A 23,821-nucleotide genomic window follows, 5' to 3' on the forward strand; every position below is an offset into this window, starting at 1 on the left:
ATCACCCTTGAGGATTCTGATTCAGTAGGACTGCAGTAGAGTGCGTGTACCATCAACATTGATTTAAACCTGTGAATTACCAAGGATTCTAAGTAATAGAATCCAAATTTGTAAGTTTATTACTCTCAGCATTGCTATTTTCTTTTTCTGAATTTTCTCTGGTATTTCAGCAGATAGCAGGCATAAGTAAATATTTATCGAAAGTATTTAATTGAATGCCTTTATAAGATTACTGCAAAAAGTAGTAGAAAACAAACTTATTAATTGAAAATAGTGATAACACATTTAAAATTTTACTTATATGTCAAAATGATTTAAAGAGAAAATGAAATGAAAAAAATGTTGGCACAATCTAAAAAGAAGATGTGGTAATATGTAAATCTATTTAAAACACCCTTACGACATAGAATGTGTTTTCCTTATTACATATGGAATTAGTGTATTAGAGACTACAACTTTATAATAGTAAAAGACTGTATTCACATTTGGTAACTTTTTATTTAATCATAACAGCTTTCCAGCATAAATAAATGGATTGGATTTACTTTGTGTGAAAATTGTGTTATCAAAAACCTCACAAAGTAGAGACTATCCACATTAAATGGTCAGGTCTAATATATGGTATTGTTAAATCTAAATGTTGTTTTGAGGATGAATTCATTATCATTTTAGTGTTAGTTGAATTGGTCATTAAGTAATCTTGTTTTAGAAGTGGTTATTTTGGTCCCTGTAGTTTTATGCTGGCAGTTACTGACATTGGAATCACCTATGGTACTAATAGTAGTTATAGTAAGAGTGATGACAATGGACATAAGGATTTAATTTGCAAGCATCCTAACTAGAGTTCCAATGGAAGGGGTCATTCTGAATTTGCCATTTATGTCAAGTGGGTATGATGTTGTGACTTACTGGATTTACAATAAATAGAGAGGCAGCATTGGTTCGGATGAATAAGTAATGGATAGCTTTGAATAAAACACCAGTAGAAGTTACAGTGCTTATAGATTCAGCTGATAGGGTATGGAAGGATTTAGTGAGGTTAGTATATTATACAAGTACATACAGTACAAACGGCTGTGTTGTAGAAATGATGAGGTGTAGAAATGATAGTATGACTGTAGGATTAATTGATGTCGTGGTCCCTATTGCAAAATTTCAGTAGAAGTTGTTGCTAGAGTATATTGTTGATGTAATATGGGTCTGGCTATGAATTCATTTGAAGGGGCAGTGGAATTGCAAACTGTATTGTGATAGTAAATGACGTAGCTGTGGTTACATCTTCTATTAACAGGTATTATTGTTTCTATTACCAGGTTAAGGAGATTATAATCTCACTGAGGTCATTATGGTGTTGTGATTAGAAAGTCATCTGAGTTGGTAGCATCTGTGTTGACTTTATTTTTACCTGGGAAGGTAGCAAAGGGGGTTGAAGATGATGCTTACATTATATCAGAAAACAGACTAGAGTCACTACCTGAGATGGAAGTAGCAATTGCGGTAGTGTAAATACATGGAATAGCAGAGAGTAGTGTCTGGCGATTCTGGTAAACTGATACCATAGGTTGATTTGAAATGAAAATGAATCAGACTTGCGTTCACAGTGTTGAATGATTTGTGCAGTTAGAGCTTCAGCTGAGGAGGAGAGTTTACCATTGTGAAACAGAAAGGGGTGAACTGGTATTATAATATAATAATATTGGATTCAGAAAAAGGAATGGTGGTCAGAGATTCAGTCAATATGAACCAGGTACTCATGGGCTCTGAGTGAAAATAAAATGGTAACTGCAATTGTGGTAATGCCTTCAGTAAGGGAAAATGCTTAGAGTTATGGTGACAGGGTAAGTTTAAAAGATGATGCTAAGAGTTGTGCTGGTGGGTTCAGAAAAAGAGGTGGCTATTGCCGTGGTGGTAGGTATGCCAAAGGTTGCAGAAGGGATACAGGTGGCTGATGGGATTGTAGCCTCATTTGTAGTGCTGGCCATTGTTGTGCTAGCTGGTTCAGCTGAAGTGGTGGCAACTGTGGCAGTCATACTCTCAGTAGAAGTGGTGGAATCAGTTGTGTCTGTTGTGGTTGTAGCTTCAGTGGTAGTGCCGGCCGTTGTCGTTGTAGTTGGTTGAGGTGTGGTGGTGGCCACTGCGGTAGTCGTAGTCTCAGTAGAAGGGGGAGAATCAGTGGTGTCCGTTGTGGTTGCAGCCTCAGTGGTAGTACTGGCCGTTGTTGTGGTAGTTGGTTGAGGTGTGGTGGTGGCCACTGTGGTAGTCGTGGTCTCAGTAGAAGTGGGAGAATCAGTTGTGTCTGTTGTGGTTTCAGCTTCAGTGGTAGTGCTGGCCGTTGTTGTGGTAGTTGGTTGAGGTGTGGTGGTGGCCACTGTGGTAGTCGTGGTCTCAGTAGAAGTGGGAGAATCAGTTGTGTCTGTTGTGGTTTCAGCTTCAGTGGTAGTGCTGGCCGTTGTTGTGGTAGTTGGTTGAGGTGTGGTGGTGGCCACTGTGGTAGTCGTGGTCTCAGTAGAAGTGGGAGAATCAGTTGTGTCTGTTGTGGTTTCAGCTTCAGTGGTAGTGCTGGCCGTTGTTGTGGTAGTTGGTTGAGGTGTGGTGGTGGCCACTGTGGTAGTTGTGGTCTAAGTAGAAGTGGGAGAATCAGTTGTGTCTGTTGTGGTTGCAGCCTCAGTGGTAGCGATGGCCGTTGTCGTGGTAGTTGGTTGAGGTGTGGTGGTGGCCACTGTGGTAGTCGTGGTCTCAGTAGAAGTGGGAGAATCAGTTGCATCTGTTGTGGTTGCAGCTTCAGCGGTAGTGCCGGCCATTGTCGTGGTAGTTGTTTGAGGTGTGGTGGTGGCCACTGTGGTAGTCGTGGTCTCAGTAGAAGTGGGAGAATCAGTTGTGTCTGTTGTGGTTTCCGCTTCAGTGGTAGTGCTGGCCGTTGTTGTGGTAGTTGGTTGAGGTGTGGTGGTGGCCACTGTGGTAGTTGTAGTCTCAGTAGAAGTGGGGGAATCAGTTGTGTCTGTTGTGGTTGCAGCTTCAGTGGTGGTGCTGGCCGTTGTTGTGGTAGTTGGTTGAGGTGTGGTGGTGGCCACTGTGGTAGTCGTGGTCTCAGTAGAAGTGGGAGAATCAGTTGTGTCTGTTGTGGTTTCCGCTTCAGTGGTAGTGCTGGCTGTTGTTGTGGTAGTTGGTTGAGGTGTGGTGGTGGCCACTGTGGTAGTCGTGGTCTCAGTAGAAGGGGGAGAATCAGTTGTGTCTGTTGTGGTTGCAGCCTCAGTGGTAGTGCCGGCCATTGTTGTGGTAGTCGGTTGAGGTGTGGTGGTGGCCACTGTGGTAGTCGTGGTCTCAGTAGAAGTGGTGGAAGCAGTGGTGGCTGTTTCGGTCGTACCCTCAGTGGTAGTGCTGGCTATATTTGTGATCGTGTTTTCAGTTGAAGTGGCAGCTGTTGCAATTGTGGTTTCTGTGGAATCAGTGGTTGGTATACTTGTAAGTTCTGTTGAAGTGTGCTCAGTGATGGTAGTCATGGTACTGGAAGTGGATGTTGTGGTAGAATCTATTGTGCTAGTCGCAACTGTAGTTTCGGAACTAGGAGTTGAGGTTGTTTCAGTTGTCAATGAGATTGCCCCCTGGTTTTGAGTAAGTTGTATAACAATGGGGGCATTATTATTTTTCCCATTATACAGCAGAGACACTATGAGTACTCCAATTGCCATTGTTATCACAGAAGCTAAGAGACAAGCCAGGAATATTTTCCACACAGACCAGTCACTAAACAAATTTCGTGTCACCTGGAAAGGATTTAAATATAATTACTGAAGTTGAAACCACCGTTGCAAAAAAAATATGTCATTTATAATCTTTTTATATATAGATTACTTCAGTGGAAGAATGTATAAACATAAAGAATACCTTAATAGCCTGTAGTAATAAATATTGGCTCAAGTTTAATGTTTCATTTGGGAAAGGCTTGGTCTTTGTAATAGGAATAAAGGAACATCCACTGATGTGTCTGCTTTCTTTCCATACGTATTTAAAACTAAAAGAAATATTAAATGTCATCTTAGAAACCATTTATTCCTCCCACCATCAAAAGAAGTATCAACACATGTGTGTCTGACTGTTGCATACAGTGATTTGAGGGACCCAAAATATCACCTAATAAAATCTTCTCCCTTCGTTGGCCTATCAACTATCAGATTTGTGTCTGCTTTGTAGCCTTCCATTTTAAATGCTTTAATTAATGGCTTATCAAATATTCTAGCTAGGTATTCATACAGGTTAGTAATGGCAGCATGAAAATCAGAGTTAATACATTTGTTGAAATCCAGCTTGTGCTGCCACCAGCTATTTTCACTGTGTAAGAAGTTAACCTCTTTGATCTTATTTTTTCATCCGTAAAAATCTATAAGATTAGAATAGGGATTAATGTCAGTAATATTACTTTGTAATATCTCTCTCTTTTATCTGTTATTGTAGAGGAAACATTGCATAGTATAAAACATGTAAGCCTTGAGACAAGAGAGTCTTGAATTTGAATTCCATACCATTAATATTCTGAGCAAGTTTCTTAACTTGCCTAATTCTCAACTTGCCTTGTATCAAAAGTGGGGATAATAATATCTACCTCCAAATGTTATTGAGAAAATTAGAATAAGAAACATCCTTCAAATTAGATTTTTGCAGAAGGCAGGGCTTTATAGTAATTAAGGGCATAGCCATTGGACTCTAACAGATTTAGGTTTAAATTTTAAATCCACCTTTTACTAGATAGATGGTGGTATGTGGAAATTTGCCGTGTCTTGCAAAGCCTCAATTCCCTTGCATGGATAATATCACCTATTTAATAAGGCTAAACAGTAAATAAGAAAACAGTATGAATAACGTTGTCCTAGCACTTTCTAAGTACTCAAGAAACATTTGATTTCACTAATTAGCTCATTCTTATCCATTTTCTTATGACTGAAAACAATCACTAAAGGAAACAAAGAGCACATATGTCTTTGGAGCATGTAGGGTAACTCTTCAATGTTCCAAAATAGTGGACACTGTCTCAGACGATAAACCACAATTTGGGTGTTGAGAGTGACACCCACTAGGCAATCAGAAGCAGTTCAAGGGCATTGGGTACCAAGGCTAAGGGAATTTGTGGCACCAACTAAGAGAGCCCAATGACTAATGGCACCTCCTGCCCCATGTCATCTAGGCCTTAGAAAGGAAATCAAAGGGGGAGGAGAGGAAGGACGATACTCACATCTCAGAGGAAAATTACCCTCATTTTTTGTTTGAATTTTTAAAAAGAGGAGTAAGATGAATAAAAACTCATCTTAACCTAACCTGAGACCTGTGCTCAAGTGCTATTACTGCTACTATCTAGCTGTGTGAATTCTTACAAACCATCTAAACTTCCTAGACCACGATGTTTTCCATCTGTGGCTAAGTAAAGGCATCTAAAATAACTTTCAGCTCTCTGATTGGTCTGGTTTGTTTGAGATCATCAGAGATATATTCTCTAAATAATTCTATCAAAAGCCTTCTTCCACAATGTTTCTTGTCATTAAGAGTTTATCCTCTCTTCTTTAATCAAAGTCTTTCCAAACTGTCTCTATAGCAGGATTAATCAGAAGAGGGGTGTAGTCCAGAGCCAGAAGAATTGAACCAAACTGCCAGGCATCATTAGCAATCAGTCAAAATCAAGTTTTCACCTGGAGTAGGGGGTGGAATGGAGGGAAGACTCAGAGATCAGATCTCAAGGTGAAGAAAACAGAATAATGAGAAACAGGGTAAAGAACACCGGAAATCTGCTTCTGGGCACCAAACCAAGGGAGGGCTAAATATTTTCTAACACAAGGTTGAAAACACACGAGGTCAGAAACAGGAGGCTAACAGAAGGCCCACAGTTATGCTTAGAAGCAGGAAGGGAAGGAGAGTGAGCCAGATCACCCACAGACTAGGGCCCCAGGGCTTTAACACATGACTTCACCTTCCACTGAGCAAGGGTTACAATGTCATTTACTGTCAATGCATTTGCTGTCATCAGCTACTCGGTCCTCCAAAAAAAGGAACCCAAAACTGCTTTTTTTTTGATGCTTATATATTTTCCCTAAACTTTATAGGTGTTTTTTCTTTCCATCAAGATCATTAGCTCCTTAAATTAAGAGCCCCATAAATCTACCTCTTCTGCATTCCCTCTCAGTGATTTGACATGTTCAAAGGATGCTGTAGATTTTCAAAAGAACAATGTTAATTGATTAAATGTTTTTTCTCTAATATTAGATCAAAAACACTTCCATGTGGATTACATCATAACCCAGAGAAACAGTGTCACCGCAGACATTACCTGACAATGTTGGGATTCTCTGTTTGGAAATTCTGAAAGTCCAAGGGTCCCTCTGTTGGTGCAGATGTCAGTTAAATTGGGACCAGCATCACCAGTTACATCAATTGATGTTGCAAATTTACAGGCTGAACTCTGAGCTTCATCGTTTCTAAGGTTCAGGAATGGCTGTGTACAGGAAAGAATGGGAGAAAAATAAGATGCTATTGTATTTTGTGTCTAAAGTAATACAATTCGGACAAATATAAATTAGATTGTGTCATATTATGGCTTATTTGATCAAATAAGATCATCTGAAACCTGACTGAGGAATAAATAAATACATTTATTATATTTCTTCTCAAAACAAGAAAATCTAATTAGGTCATCATAAGTTACATTTAATTATTTATATAATTATTGACATTCAAATTCAGGCATTATCTTTTACCTTCATCATATTTAAAGGATTTGTTAAATATCATTATGTGGTAAGCTGATGTAGAGAGCTATATTAAAAAGTCCCATAACAGGATGTGGAGAAAAGGGAACACTCCTACTCTGCTGGTGGGAATGTAAATTGGTGCAGCCACTGTGGAAAACAGTACGGAGGATTCTCAAAAAACTAAAAATAGAATTATCATATGACCCAGCAATTCCACTCCTGGGAATATAACTGAAAAAAACAAAAACACTAATTCAAAGAGATACGTGCACCCCAATGTTCATAGCAGCATTATTTACAATTGCCAAGGTATGGAAGCAACCTAAATGTTCATCAACAGATGAATGGAGAAAGAAGATGTGATATATATCTACAGTGGAATCCTACTCAGCCATAAAAAAGAATGAATTCTTGCCATTTGCAGTAACATGGATGGAGTTGGAGTGCATTATGCTAAATGAAATAAGTCAGACAGAGAAAGACAAATACTGTAAAATAGAAAATACAACAAACTAGTCAATAAAACAGAAAAGAAGCAGACTCACAAATATAGAGAACAAACTATTGGTTACCAGTGGGGAGAGGAAAGGGGGAGGAGGATCGGGGGGAAAGGGGTTATTATGAGACTATATAAAATCATGCGTATGAAACTTCTAAAAATTGTAAAGCACTATAGAATTTAAAGAATCTTTTATTCAATAAAAAAAATTACATACTTCTGTGTAATTCTACATGGCCATAAATTTGTGTGCTTCAGCTAGTATGGAATAATAAATTTCTTTCCAGAAAAAAATTTTTTTTAATAAAATAGAATTTAAAAGTCCCAAAATGAAAATTCTAGAGACTTCAAGGCTTATAAAGAACAACACTTTGGGGTCTTATTCATAATGAGAAAATCAAATCTAAAGAGGTGAAGTGAGATTCTAGGTATAGTAAATTGCAATAGGACACTTCTTCCACTGCAATCAATCAATTAATAAATAAATAAAATTGAAGGGCTTTCAAAGAAGTGAAAATTAGATTACTTAAAATTTAAAAGAAGAAAGAGCTTTTCCAAAGTGATCTAATAATCATAGACCATTTTATTTTCTGGGGGCATTCGCTGATTCTGAGTATGAGTTGAGGTTCTGACTAACAAAAGAGTCAGCAAAACTTTTGCTGTTCATTTGAGTCCAGCATAACAGACTGGAAAATAGGGGATCCCCAAACACAAGGCCTTTGTAATGTTCTGGAATAGCTCAGGAGGCTGGCAGTCAGGATGGAAAGGCAGAGTAAAGTCTTCAGCAGTATCATAGTGATTAGGAGATAAAATCCTGCTATCAGAAAGGGACTTAACACAAACATAAGACTGGTTTCCCCCTAAGGACATTTGCCATACTTTGAGGCTGCCTGGCATAGGAAGTTAAAGAGCTGACCTTGAAATCTCTGAAGGTCAATCTCTGAAGAATATACATATAAACATTATGAACAAAATAATAGTAAATTAAATCCAAAAGTATATCAAAATGGTAAAAACTCATAACCAAGTGAGGTCTACCCAACTACCTAAACTTAGAATGAAAGTTAGTTTAACATTCAAAACAGCTAATATAATTCACCACATTAACAGAAATAAAGGAGAAATATATATGTGAATATATCAAAAAAATGCAGAAAGAGTTCTGGCAAAATTCAACAACAATTTGTGATAAAATTTCTGAGCAAACTAGTAATAGAAGAGATTTCCCATAATCTGATAAAGGATAGCTCTGTAAAACCTAAGCTAACATCACAATTAATGGTGAAATATTTCATGCTTCCCCCCTGAATTTGGGAACAACACAAAATGTTCACTTTCACCACTTCCATTCAACATTACATTGGAGGTCGTAGCCAGTGCATTGTTAGGAAAACAAAAATAAAGTTATAAAATATGAAAATAAAAAATGACATGATTGGGTTTATAGAAAATCCAAAAGAGGGTCCAAGATGGCGGAGAAGAGGGACATGCTCTCACTCCCTCTTGCAAGAACACCAGAATCACAACTAACTGCTGAACAATCATCGACAGGAAGACACTGGAACTCACCAAAAAAGATACCCCACATCCAAAGACAAAGGACAAGCAACAGTGAGACGGTAGGAGGGGTGAAATCACAAAAAAATCAAATCCCATATTCCTGGGTGGGTGACTCACAAACTGGAGAACACTTATACCACAGAAGTCCACCCACTGGATTGAAGTCTTTGAGCCCCACGTCAGGCTTCCAAACCTGGGGGTCCGGCAACGGGAGGAGGAATTCCTAGAGAATCAGACATTGAAGGTTAGCGGGATTTGATTGCAGGACTTCGACAGGACTGGGGAAAAAAGAGACTCCACTCTTGGAGGGCACATACAAAGTAGTGTGCGCATCAGGACCCAGGGGAAGGAGCAGTGATCCCATAGAGACTGAACCAGACCTACCTGCTAGTGTTGGAGGATGTCCTGCAGAGGCAGGGGGTGGCTCTGTCTCACCGTGAGGACAAGAACACTGGCAGCAGAAGTTCTGGGAAGTATTCCTTGCCATGAGCCCTCCCAGACTCCGCCATTAGCCACACCAAAGAGCCCGGGTAGGCTCCCGTGTTGGGCCTCCTCAGGCCAAACCACCAACAGGGAGGGGACCCAGCCCCACGCATCAGCAGTCAAGTGGATTAAAGTTTTACGGAGCTCTGCCGACCAGAGCAACAGTCAGCTCTACCCACCACCAGTCCCTCCCATCAGGAAACTTGCACAAGCCTCTTAGATAACCTCATCCCCCAGAGGGCAGACAGCAGAAGCAAGAAGAACTACAATCCTGCAGCCTGTGGAACAAAAACCACATTCACAGAAAGATAGACAAGATGAAAAGGCAGAGGGTTATGTACCAGATGAAGGAACAAGATAAAACCCCAGAAAAACAACTAAATGATGCGGAGATAGGCAATCTTCCAGAAAAAGAATTCAGAATAATGATAGTGAAGATGATCCAAGACCTTGGAAAATGAATGGAGGCAAAGATTGAGAAGATGCAAGAAATGTTTAACAAAGATCTAGAAGAATTAAACAACAAACAAACAGAGTTGAACAATACAATAACTGAAATGAAAAATACACTAGAAGGAATCAATAGCAGAATAACTGAGGCAGAAGAACGGATAAGTGACCTGGAAGACAGAATGGTGGAATTCACTGCTGTGGAACATAATAAAGAAAAAAGAATGAAAAGAAATGAAGACAGCCTAAGAGACCTCTGGGACAACATTAAATGCAACAACATCCACATTATAGGGGTCGCAGAAGGAGAAGAGAGAGAGAAAGGACCACAGAAAATATTTGAAGAGATTATAGTCGAAAACTTCCCTAACATGGGGAAGGAAATAGCCACCCAAGTCCAGGAAGCACAGAGAGTCCCATACAGGATAAACCCAAGGAGAAACACACTGAGACACATAGTAATCACATTGGCAAAAATTAAAGACAAAGAAAAATTACTGAAAGCAGCAAGGGAAAAACGACAAATAACATACAAGGGAACTCCCAGAAGGTTAAGAGCTGATTTCTCAGCAGAAATTCTACAAGCCAGAAGGGAGTGGCAAGATGTAATTAAAATGATGAAAGGGAAGAACCTACAACCAAGATTACTCTACCCAGTAAGGATCTCATTCAGATTCGATGGAGAAATCAAAAGTTTTGCAGACAAGCAAAAGCTAAGAGAATTCAGCACCACCAAACCAGCTCTACAACAAATGCTAAAGGAACTTCTCTAAGTGGGAAACACAAGAGAAGAAAAGGACCTACAAAAACAAACCCAAAACAATTAAGAAAATGGTAATAGGAACATACATATCAATAATTACCTTAAACGTGAATGGATTAAATGCTCCAACCAAAAGACACAGGCTTGCTGAATGGATACAAAAACAAGACCCATATATATGCTGTCTACAAGAGACCCAATTCAGACCTAGGGACACATACAGACTGAAAGTGAGGGGATGGAAAAAAGATATTCCATGCAAATGGAAATCAAAAGAAAGCTGGAGTAGCAATACTCATATCAGATAAAATAGACTTTAAAATAAAGAATGTTACAAGAGACAAGCAAGGACACTACATAATTGTCAAGCGATCAATCCAAGAAGAAGATGTAACAATTATAAATATATATACACCCAACATAGGAGCACCTCAATACATAAGGCAACTGCTAACAGCTATAAAAAAGGAAAACAACAGTAACACAACAATGGTGGGGGATTTAACACCTCACTTACACCAATGGACAGATCATCCAAAATGAAAAATAATAAGGAAACCCAAGCTTTAAATGACACAATAGACCAGATAGATTTAATTGATATTTATAGGATATTCCAGCCAAAAACAGCAGATTACACTTTCTTCTCAAGTATGCACGGAACATTCTCCAGGATAGATCACATCTTGTGTCACAAATCAAGCCTCAGGAAATTTAAGAAAATTGAAATCATATCCAGCATCTTTCCTGACCACAACGCTATGAGATTAGAAATGAATTACAGGGGAAAAACCGTAAAAACACAAACATATGGAGGGTAAACAATATGTTACTAAATAACTAAGAGATCACTGAAGAAATCAAAGAGGAAATCAAAAAATACCTAGAGACAAATGACAATGAAACCACGACGATCCAAAACCTATGGGATGCAGCAAAAGCAGTTCTAAGAGGAAAGTTTATAGCTATACAACCCTACCTCAAGAAACAAGAAAAATCTCAAATAAACAATCTAACCTTACACCTAAAGGAACTAGAGAAAGAAGGACAAACAAAACCCAAAGTTAGAAGAAGGAAAGAAATCATAAAGATCAGAGCAGAAATAAATGAAATCGAAACAAAGAAAACAATAGCAAAGATCAATAAAACTAAAAGCTGGTTCTTTGAGAACATAAACAAAATTGATAAACCATTAGCCAGACTCATCAAGAAAAAGAGAGAGAGGACTCAAATAAATAAAATTAGAAATGAAAAAGGAGAAGTTAAAACAGACACCGCAGAAATACAAAGCATCCTAAGAGACTACTACAAGCAACTCTATGCCAATAAAATGGACAACCTGGAAGAAAAGGACAAATTCTTACACAGGTATAACCTACCAAGACTGAACCAGGAAGAAATAGAAAATATGAACAGACCAATCACAAGTAATGAAATTGAAACTGTGATTAAAATCTTCCAACAAACCAAAGTCCAGGACCAGATGGCTTCACAGGTGAATTCTATAAAACATTTAGAGAAGACCTAACACCCATCCTTCTCAAACTCTTCCAAAAAATTGCAGAGGGGGGAATACTCCCAAACTCATTGTATGAGGCCACCATCACCCTGATACCAAAACCAGACAATGATACTCCAAAAAAAGAAAATTACAGACCAATATCACTGATGAATATAGATGCAAAAGTCCCCAACAAAGTACTAGCAAACAGAATCCAACAACACATTAACAGGATCATACACAATGATCAAGTGAGATTTATCCCAGGGATGCAAGGATCTTTCAACATACACAAATCAATCAATGTGATAACACCATATTAACACATTGAAGAAGAAAAACTATATGATCATCTCAATAGATGCAGAAAAAGCTTTTGACAAAATTCAATACCCATTTATGCTAAAAACTCTCCAGAAAGTGGGCATAGAGGGAACCTACCTCAACATAATAAAGGCCATATATGACAAACCCACAGCAAACATAATTCTCAACGGTGAAAAACTGAAAGCATTTCCTCTAAGATCAGGAACGAGACAAGGATGTCCACTCTCACTATTATTCAACATAGTTCTGGAACTCCTAGCCACAGCAATCAGAGAAGAAAAAGAAATAAAAGGAATACAAATGGGAAAAGAAGAAGTAAAACTGTCACTGCTTGCAGATGACATGATATTATACATAGGGAATCCTAAAGAGGCCACCAGAAAACTACTAGAGCTAATCAATGAATTTGGTAAAGTTGCAGGATACAAAATTAATGCACAGAAATCTCTTGCATTCCTATACACTAATGATGAAAACTCTGGAAGAGAAATTAAGGAAACACTCCCATTTACCATTGCAACAAAAAGAATAAAATACCTAGGAATAAACCTACCTAGGGAGACAAAAGGTCTGTATGCAGAAAACTATAAGACACTGATGAAAGAAATTAAAGATGATACCAACAGATGGAGAGATATACCATGTTCTTGGATTGGAACAATCAACATTGTGAAAATGACTATACTACCCAAAGCAATCTACAGATTGAAAGCAATCCCTATCAAATTACCAATGGCAGTTTATACGGAACTAGAACAAAAAATCTTAAAATTTGTATGGAGATACAAAAGACCCCGAATAGCAAAAGCAGTCTTGAGGGAAAAAAACGGAGCTGGAGGAATCAGACTCCCTGACTTCAGACTATACGACAAAGCTACAGTAATCAAGACAATATGGTACTGGCACAGAAACAGAAACATAGATCAATGGAAGAAGATAGAAAGCGGAGAGATAAACGCACGCACCTATGGTCAACTAATCTATGAGAAAGGAGGCAAAGATATACAATGGAGAAAAGACAGTCTCTTCAATAAGTGGTGCTGGGAAAACTGGACAGCTACATGTAAAAGAATGAAATTAGAATACTCCCTAACACCATACACAAAAATAAACTCAAAACGGATAAGAGACCTAACTGTAAGACCGGACACTACAAAACTCTTGGAGGAAAACATAGGAAGAACACTCTTTGACAGAAATCACAGCAAGATCTTTTTTGACCCACCTCCTAGAGTAATGGAAATAAAAACAAAACTAAACAAATGGGACCTAATGAAATTTCAAAGCTTTTGCACAGCAAAGGAAACCATAAACGAGACGAAAAGACAACCCTCAGAATGGGAGAAAATATTTGCAAACGAATCCACAGACAAAGGATTAATCTCCAAAATATATAAACAGCTCATGCAGCTCAACAGTGAAAAAAACAAACAACCCAATCCAAAAATGGGCAGAAGACCTAAATAGTCATTTCTCCAAAGAAGACATACAGATGGCCAAGAAGCACATGAAAAGATGCTCAACATCACTAATTATTAGAGAAATGCAAATCAAAACTACAATGAGGTATCACCTCACACCAGTTAGAATGGGCATCATCAGAAAATCTACAAACAACAAATGTTGGCGAGGGTGTGGAGAAAAAGGAAACCTCTTGCACTGTTGGTGGGAATGTAAATCGATACAGCCACTATGGAGAACAATATGGAGGTTCCTTAAAAAACTAAAACTAGAATTACCATATGATCCAGCAATCCCACTACCGGGCATATACCCAGAGAAAACCGTAATTCAAAAAGACACATGCACCCCAATGTTCATTGCAGCACTATTTACAATAGCCAGGTCATGGAAGCAACCTAAATGCCCATCGACAGACGAATGGGTAAAGAAGTTGTGGTACACATATACAATGGAATATTACTCAGCCATAAAAAGGAACGAAATTGAGTCATTTGTTGAGCCGTGGATGGATCTAGAGACTGTCATACAGAGTGAAGTAAGTCAGAAAGAGAAAGACAAATATCGTATATTAACACATGTATGTGGAACCTAGAAAAATGGTACAGATGAACCAGTTTGCAGGGCAGAAGTTGAGACCCAGATGTAGAGAACAAACGTATGGACACCAAGGGGGGAAAACCGCGGTGGGGTGGGGATGGTGGTGTGCATATTACATTATTCTTTTTTTTTTTAAAAAAGAAGATTAATTTATTTATTAATTTATTTATTTATTTTTGGCTGTGTTGGGTCTTCGTTTCTGTGCCAGGGCTTTCTCCAGTTGTGGCAAGTGGGGGCCACTCTTCATCGCGGTGCGCGGGCCTCTCACTATCGCGGTCTCTCTTGTTGCGGAGCACAGGCTCCAGACGCGCAGGCTCAGTAGTTGTGGCTCACGGGCCTAGTTGCTCCGTGGCATGTGGGATCCTCCCAGACCAGGGCTCGAACCCGTGTCCCCCGCATTAGCAGGCAGATTCCCAACCACTGCGCCACCAGGGAAGCCCAATTACATTATTCTTGAAGTCTTTGAAATACATGTTGAATTCTTTAAAGTAAATGAATGAAAAGGATGGGTTCAAATAAGAAAGGTTTTGGTGGTTAGGTTTTTCTTGAAGTCAGTCTAAGACATTTCCTCAACAGCACCATCTATAACATTTTATAAACTTACTATGTTAAAATATAGCTCTATTTATTTGAATGTTATTTTCTAACAATAGAAGATTATTTCAACTAAAAAAAAAAAGAGAGAGAGAGAGAGAAATAACTCCAGATACAGTTTTAAGAAAAAGATAGCAATGTGTGTTATATTCTTACAGGAGTATAAATTGTTATGTATAAATTTGTTATAGCTCAAAAACATTATAGAATTATCTAAGTTTTACTCATAGGACAGCGAGAGCATTATTTAAATGTACTCTCTCAATTACATTGATTAAATAACCAATCCTAAATGGTTATTAAAAATGCTATTGACATTGCGGGCTCAATCTCGAATTTCTATAAAAACAATCAAGCTACATATGTGTGCAGACGTTGGCCACTGAGCAACTATAACTAAGAATAAAAGGGAGTATAATTATGATTAAATATAGTCAAGAAGGAATACACTCAGGCAAAAAAAATTAGTCAAGTTCTGTTTTTCTAAAGGTGTAATATCACACCAAAGAAGTAAAGAGAATGGTTATGCAGTGATACCAAATAAAAGAAGATATGATACACACAAGCACTTTAAGAATTTCCATCTGTTTTTAAATAGGTAGCTTTGAGAAAATTACACATATTTATATTTTATAAATGCTTTGTGTTTCTTTGTATTATTACTATCGTTATTCTTCAGCTATCCAGTTTGTTTATGGCTGATGAACTTGAATATTTTTCTGAACTTTTCTAATTAAATAAAAATTCACTGGCAAGACCAATTTACCAGAATTTAAAATATTTAAGAGAAGAAAGATGGTGAGTGATTGCACTGAGAGCAGAGTAGTCTCTAAAGTTAAAATTTTGAGAAGTTGGGGGGCTATGAATTATAGTTAATTAGCTCTTGGTAGAAGCCAATAATCTCCATTACATACACCCAATATGCATTAGCTATGTTCATAGAATAAAATTTTAAATTCTATGCTTATAACTTAAGAGATTACCATTTCATGTTTCCTAAGGGAAAAACAAACTCCTAAATTTCTCTATTTTATGTAGACTTCAACTGCTACTATAATCCACTGGTGAAAATGGCCATCAATTAAAAAAAAATTTCTCTACCATTATGTCCAAATATCCAGATGTAAAGTGAGATAGTCAGTGATGAAGATACATGCCCTTTATTTGAAAACTCTCATTATTATCTAGGGAAATCTTCAAGATGAATAATTCCTTAGTAAAGGGACCTTTTTATCTGAGTATCTTGACACTGTGAAGACCTAATGACATAGTTGCAAGGCTAGAAGAACCATGAAGAACATCTTTAGGGGAAAGGAGTGCTGGTCTAGAATCAAGAGAACAATTTCTCTGCCTTGTACCTTCCTTGTTAGTGCAGGGGGACAAAAATATTTTTCCTCACAGAATGTAACTGTCCATTCAAACTTATACTGATTTCATTCAACACATTTCCACATGTTTCCAGTATCAAGGGCTCTAGTCAGAGGCAAAGTTACATAAAAGGCAATCCCAAAACACACAGTACTAAATTATTTCTTCTAAAAACATAAGCAATAGTCAAATAATATTGTATATAATTGAACTCTAATATTCCCTTGAATACAATTCTTTATTAAAAAAGAAACTCATATGTAGTTAAGTAGAGGCTAATCTAAAGGACTTGCTAGATAATTTGCTTCCTAGGCATAGAATTCACTTACAAGATTATGTTCTGACTTTCAAAAATGTACGAAATCTTTGAGTTCTGACAAATCTACACATTACACTAAAATCCAGGCAATTACCACAAAAATCTATATATCACATTTTAACAACATAAATTGTTAATGCAATCAACCACAGATTTGTCATCTTATACTCTAGTTATGATAACTGTAGAGAATTATTTGAACAGTTTATTAAATTATTACCCCCAAATTGCTAATATCTTAGATTAGTGAGTATTAAAATAAATTTCTTAATAATGCATATATTGATATACAGAAAAAAATACAAGTTTTCTAATTAACAAGTAGTAATAGAATAGCTAAAAATTGTCTTTCATGTAGAATTCTGATTAAGAATTGCTTTTTGGGAAGAACCATGTTGTAATAAAAAAAAATCAGAGTTGTATTATTATTGAAAACAAGACTCTGAACTATCAGAACATACCACGGTGGTGCCACCAATACTCATCGGCTGGTTTCCAGAGTGTTCAGTATTCACTACGTATTTCCCACATTTTCTGTCCATTCTTGAAGCACAAGCTTAACTCCAGAAATACTTTTCAGCCTGTGCATTGCTCTTTATACCTGCAACCTTGAGAGATAATTAAGTTGATTAATATCCACTATGAGACATCACTGCTAGTGTGGATTAGACTAAATAATAATTATTCTTTATGTGGGATCCACCTTAGAGGAAGAAGTGGGTGTTAAGAAATTACATGAGGATGCAAGAAAACCAATCCAACCTCTGTGATGACACCCTCAATACTATGCCACCAGGCGGCTTCCTGGTAGAATGAAACTGCAATTATACAATTCTTCCTTCTCTCTCCTACCACATCATTTCACAGAACTCTTCCTTCTGACTTCAGGAACAGCCCAAGATAGAATTCTGAAATAAGTGAATGTTGCTGTTGCTTCTTTTCCAAACAGACAGGAACATCTTTCCGCTCTTACTGGCAACAACCTTTAGGCACTCATGACCCTCTGCTCATCAAGTCTTGACCTTCTTGGGTTCCTCCCCACCTTTAAAACTTTTCCAATCTATTCTCTTTCTCTGCTTCTAGAAAATGTTAATCTAACTTGATTTATACTTCTGGAAAAAAATAGTACAACTTGGCTTACCTGTCTCCAAGCCCCAGACTGATACAGACAGTTAATCTGATAAACAAATCTCTGTGAATATATTCACCAAGAGCCCCTTCTCTTCGTTTTTTGTGAGATCTATTTGGCATAGTTACCCAGAAGATTACTTCTGATTTTGCTTACAGTTTAGTAACAAGACACTTTGGCAGGTAGGGCTTTTCTAACTTCTGAAAATTATACTCAGGAGCAAAGGACTTTTTTCTTATCTGTAGATATATCTTTGGAGGGATCTAAAAGACAATTGAAAAGAGTTAAGAAATCATTTTTAACCTCAAATAAAAAGTTATCAATCAGCTCCCAACACACGTACCCAAGGAATCCCAAATAAAACTGGTATAGAAAATTATTTATGAAGAATGGTGCTTAAATAACCTAAAAGTTTAAAAATATCTCTTCAATTTGTAATTAGTCCATAGTTAATTTCTTACAAATGAAGCAACAAAGACAAAATACTTACACTTTTTTGTTGAAAATGTCTCATGTAGCACTTTTTAACTGGCCAGATATCTATGAGGTTTCAAAGATAAGAATTACCTGATAGTAGAGCTGCAAGAGGGCTGGGAGATCTTGGAGTTCAGCCTTGTCATTTTAAGATTGAGGAAATTTGTGTCCAAAGAGGGGAAGTGATAAAATCAGCTGGGTGGTAGAACCCAGTTTCCTTTCAGTCTAATACCGTCTTTATAATTAGTTTATTAATAGTGACTTTGTAGAAAGATGGACAGCCTAGTAGGAAGTCAAGCAAATGTCTTTTGAAAACAAAGTGAAACAAAGATATCAAAGACTTGGATTTGGAAAAGATCCTAGATATGATGCCTGAAGCCATCTGAGACTTACTGAACTTTCAGGGGAAAAGTCTGGGAGCCTGACTTTTTGGCCAAATGTCAAGTAATCTTTATTCAAACATGTTTGAGAAATAGTTTGCTAACCAATGATCCCAAGCATGCACATGGAGTGTCTTCATATCTTTAGGGAAGAAAATTGTGTGTGTAAAGAAACTACAACTTTCTCAAATTAAAAAATGGGTAAGTTTTTAATTGCTTATTCCTTCAATAAGCACTACTGAGTCAGTCTCTGTTATACCCAAGCATTGTGCAAGAGGCTGAGTGCTCAATGGTGAATAAAAGAGTCAAGATTCCTGCTCTCTTGGAGTAGAGTAAAACATATACTGATTATGTCTTAAAATATTTTTTGATCATTTCTAAAGTTCTCTTATAGATGCATTCTTTAGCTAAAAGTTTCCATTGGAATCCATGGAAGCAAAGTAAAATGGCCTTTGGATCTAGAGAATAAAAAAGGTGTGAAAAGACTAGGGAAGGGATTTATTATAGGAAGGAGTAAAAGACAACGTTTTACCCCTCCATAATGAAACTAAGGCAGTGAAACTATGGCTTCTGTGACAATATAAGTAGAGTGATCATGTAGTTTATCACTCCAAACCAAAATACTTCTGAGAGCAAAAGGAAGCAGTATTAATAATTTAATTTTACAGAGACAACACTATCCCATGTAAACCAGGACATGTGGTCACTTAGCAATAAAGAACCCATGTGAGTTAGGAGATTCACTAGTACTAACCATGACCACTGGATAAGTCAGTGCATTTAAAAATTGATTCAATATCTCTAGTGAACAAATATTCGATTAGAATACACAGTTTACTTGAGCTTTAAAAAAATCTAGTATTGCAGTACTAACACACACATATTTATATTATGCCCTGGAGTTCCAGAACCACTGAGAAGGTAAAATTCCAGAGTGTATATCATTAAGTCACTGACAAAATAACATCAAAGTCCCACCCTCATTGTCATTAGCTGATGAACTGTTTCAAGAGCCAAAGTAAATCGCTATGCACTTAAATCTTCAGCATAAATTTAGAACTTAATTTTTCCAAAGAATACTTTTTGTGCTTTTTCACATCACAAACCAACAGCTAGAGAGGGGCACACCTGGATTACTATAACAGGCAAAGAAATACAGGTAACTCTCATTGGTATGCTGAATATCTCCTAGAAAAGCTCTTTGATATCTGCATAATTTTAAGTCAAAAAAATGTGGAAATCTATATTAATTGAGAGTGGTTGATGGTCTTTCAACAACTGGTAATTTTTTTTTTGGCCAAAGAATGCAAAGCCTGTTAAACTGTCATCTGTTATAAAATGAACCACACTGTAGTCTTAAAGATTACAACAAAACTAATTTATTGATAAAGTCACCCACTTCAAATACTTCCATGACAAATTTCACCGTGATCTGATATTAATCGAAACACCGATTTTTTTGGATGTCTCTGAACCAAGATGGTGGAGTAGAAGGACGTGCTCTCACTCCCTCTTGCAAGAACACCAGAATCACAACTAGCTGCTGGACAATCATCAACAGGAAGACACTGGAACTCACCAAAAAAGATACCTTACATCCAAAGACAAAGGAGAAGCCACAATGAGATGGTAGGAGGGGCGCAATCACAGTAAAATCAACTCCCATAACTGCTGGGTGGGTGACTCACAGACTGGAGGACACTTATACCATAGAAGTCCACCCACTGGAGTGAAGGTTCTGAGCCCCACGTCAGGCTTCCCAACCTGGGGGTCTGGCAACAGGAGGAGGAATTCCTAGAAAATCAGACTTTGAAGGCTAGAGGGATTTGATTGCAGGACTTCGACAGGACTGGGGGAAACAGAGACTCCACTCTTGGAGGGCACACATAAAGTAGTGTGCACATCGGGACCCAGGGGAGACTGAACCAGACCTACCTGCTAGTGTTGGAGGGTCTCCTGCACAGGCGGGAGGTGGCTGTGGCTTCCCAGACACTGGCAGCAGCAGTTCTGGGAAGCACTCCTTGGCGTAAGCCCTCCCAGAGTCCACCATTAGCCCCACCAAAGAGCCCAGGTAGTATCCAGTGTTGGGTTGCCTCAGGCTAAACAACCAACAGAGAGGGAACTCAGCCCCACCAATCAGCAGTCAACTGGATTAAAGTGTTACTGAGCTCTGCCCACCAGAGCAACAGTCAGCTCTACCCACCACCAGTCACTCCCATCAGGAAACTTACACAAGCCACTTAGATAGCCTCATCCACCAGAGGGCAGACAGCAGAAGCAAGACGAACTACAATCCTGCAGCCTGTGGAACAAAAACCACATACACAGAAAGATAGACAAGATGAAAAGCAGAGGGCTATGTACAAAACGAAGGAACAAGATAAAACCCCAGAAAAACAACTAAATGAAGCAGAGATAGGCAACCTTCCAAAAAAAGAATTCAGAATAATGATAGTGAAGATGATCCAGGACCTCGGAAAAAGAATGGAGGCAAAGATCGAGAAGATGCAAGAAATGTTTAACAAAGATCTAGAAGAATTAAACAACAAACAAACAGAGATGAACAGTACAATAACTGAAATGAAAACTACACTAGAAGGAATCAATAGCAGAATAACTGAGGCAGAAGAACAGATAAGTGACCTGGAAGACAGAATGGTGGAATTCACTACTGCAGAACAGAATAAAGAAATGAAGTCAGCCTAAGAGACCTCTGGGATAACATTAAATGCAACAACATTCGTGTTACAGGGGTCCCAGAAGGAGAAGAGAGAGAGAAAGGACCCAAGGAAATATTTGAAGAGATTATAATCGAAAACTTCCCTAACATGGGAAAGGAAATGGCCACCCACGTCCAGGAAGCGCAAAGAGTCCCATACAGGATAAACCCAAGGAGAAACACACCAAGACACATAGTAATCAAATTGGCAAAAATTAAAAAACAAAGAAAAATTATTGAAAGCAGTAAGGGAAAAACGACAAATAATATATAAGGGAACTCTGATAAGGTTAACAGCTGATTTCTCAGCAAACCACTACAAGCCAGAAGGGAGCGGCATGATATACTTGAAGTGATGAAAGGGAAGAACTTACAACTAAGATTACTCTACCAAGCAAAGATCTCTTTCAGATTTGATGGAGAAATCAAAAGCGTTACAGACAAGCAAAAGCTAAGAGAATTCAGCACCACGAAACCAGCTCTACAACAAATGCGAAAGGAACTTCTCTAAGTGGGAAACACAGAGAAGAAAAGGACCTACAAAAACAAGCCCAAAACCATTAAGAAAATGGTCATAGGAACATACATATCTATAATTACCTTAAATGTGAATGGATTAGATGCTTCAACCAAAAGACACAGGCTTGCTGAATGGATACAAAAACAAGACCCATATATATGCTGTCTACAGGAGACCCAATTCAGACCTAGGGAAACATACAGACCGAAAGTGAGGGGATGGAAGAAAGATATTCCATGCAAATGGAAATCAAAAGAAAGCTGGAGTAGCAATACTCATATCAGATAAAATAGACTTTAAAATAAAGAATGTTACAAGAGACAAGCAAGGACACTACATAATGATCAAGGGATCAATCCAAGAAGATATAACAATTATAAATATATATGCACCCAACATAGGAGCACCTCAATACATAAGGCAACTGCTAACAGCCATAAAAGAGGAAATCAACAGTAACACAGTAACACAATAGTGGGGGATTTAACACCTCACTTACACCAATGGACAGATCATCCAAAATGAAAATAAATAAGGAAACCCAAGCTTTAAGTGACACAATACACAGGATAGATTTAATTGATATTTATAGGACATTCGATCCAAAAACACCAGATTACACTTTCTTCTCAAGTGCGCATGGAACATTCTCCAGGACAGATCACATCTTGGGTCACAAATCAAGCCTCAGGAAATTTTAAAAAATTGAAATCATATCCAGCATCTTTCTGACCACACGCTAAGAGATTAGAAATGAATTACAGGGGAAAAAACGTAAAAAACACAAACACATGGAGGCTAAACAATACGTTACTAAATAACTAAGAGATCAGTGAAGAAGTCAAAGAGGAAATCAAAAAATACCTAAAGACAAATGACAATGAAAGCACGATGATCCAAAACCTATGGGATGCAGCAAAAGCAATACTAAGAGCGAAGTTTATAGCTATACAAGCCTACCTTAAGAAACAAGAAAAATCACAAATAAACAATCTAACCTTACACTTAAAGGAACTAGAGAAAGAAGAACAAACAAAACCCAAAGTTAGAAGAAGGAAAAATCATAAAGATCACAGCAGACAAAAATGAAAAGAAACAAAGAAAACAATAGCAAAGATCAATAAAACTAAAAGCTGGTTCTTTGACAAGATAAACAAACTTGATGAACCAATAGCCAGACTCATCAAGAAAAAAAGGGAGAGGACTCAAATCAATAAAATTAGAAATGAAAGAGGAGAAGTTACAACAGACACTGCATAAATACAAAGCATCCTGAGAGACTACTACAAGCAACTCTATGCCAATAAAATGGACAACCTGGAAGAAATGGGCAAATTCTTAGAAAGGTATGACCTTCCAAGACTGAACCAGGAAGCAATAGAAAATATGAACAGACCAATCACAAGTAATGAAACTGAAACTGTGATTAAAAATCTTCCAATAAACAAAAGTCCAAGACCAGATGGCTTCACAGGTGAATTCTATAAAACATTTAGAGAAGACCTAACACCCATCCTTCTCAAACTCTTCCAAAATATTGCAAAGGGAGGAACACTCCCAAACTCATTGTATGAGGCCACCATCACCCTGATACCAAAACCAGACAAAGATACTACAAAAAAAGAAAATTACAGACCAATATCACTGATGACTATAGATGCAAAAATCCTCAACAAAATACTAGCAAACAGAATCCAACAACACATTAAAAGGATCATACACCATGATCAAGTGAGATTTATCCCAGGGATGCAAGGATTCTTCAAGATACACAAATCAATCAATGTGATAACACCATATCAACACATTGAAGAAAAATAACCATACGATGATCTCAACAGATGCAGAAAAAGCTTTTGACAAAATTCAACACCCATTTATGATAAAAAACTCTCCAAAAGTGGGAATAGAGGGAACCTCCCTCAACATAATAAAGTCCA

The 23,821-nt window shown here is 37.7% G+C and overlaps 1 protein-coding gene and 1 long non-coding RNA gene across 2 annotated transcripts in view; one reads left to right on the forward strand and one right to left on the reverse strand.

Moving 5' to 3' along the window:
• LOC309610492 overlaps nucleotides 1–23,821 on the forward strand; it is a 121,024-nt gene that overhangs the window by 82,417 nt on the left and 14,786 nt on the right. The gene's annotated exons all lie outside the window — the stretch shown is intronic.
• Nucleotides 1,845–23,731, reverse strand: DYNAP (dynactin associated protein; the record flags this gene model as incomplete). Its single annotated transcript, XM_082355452.1, has 5 exons — nucleotides 18,356–23,731; nucleotides 17,121–17,267; nucleotides 6,314–6,478; nucleotides 2,661–3,764; nucleotides 1,845–2,618 (listed from the first exon to the last, which is right to left on the reverse strand). Exons 2-5 carry the CDS (start codon nucleotides 17,199–17,201, stop codon nucleotides 1,845–1,847), a joined length of 2,124 nt encoding a protein of 707 aa, XP_082211578.1. The 5' UTR covers nucleotides 17,202–17,267; nucleotides 18,356–23,731.

This window comes from Balaenoptera borealis (genome assembly GCF_965194805.1).
Source record: "Balaenoptera borealis genome assembly, chromosome: 14".
Classification (NCBI taxonomy): Eukaryota; Metazoa; Chordata; class Mammalia; order Artiodactyla; family Balaenopteridae; genus Balaenoptera; species Balaenoptera borealis.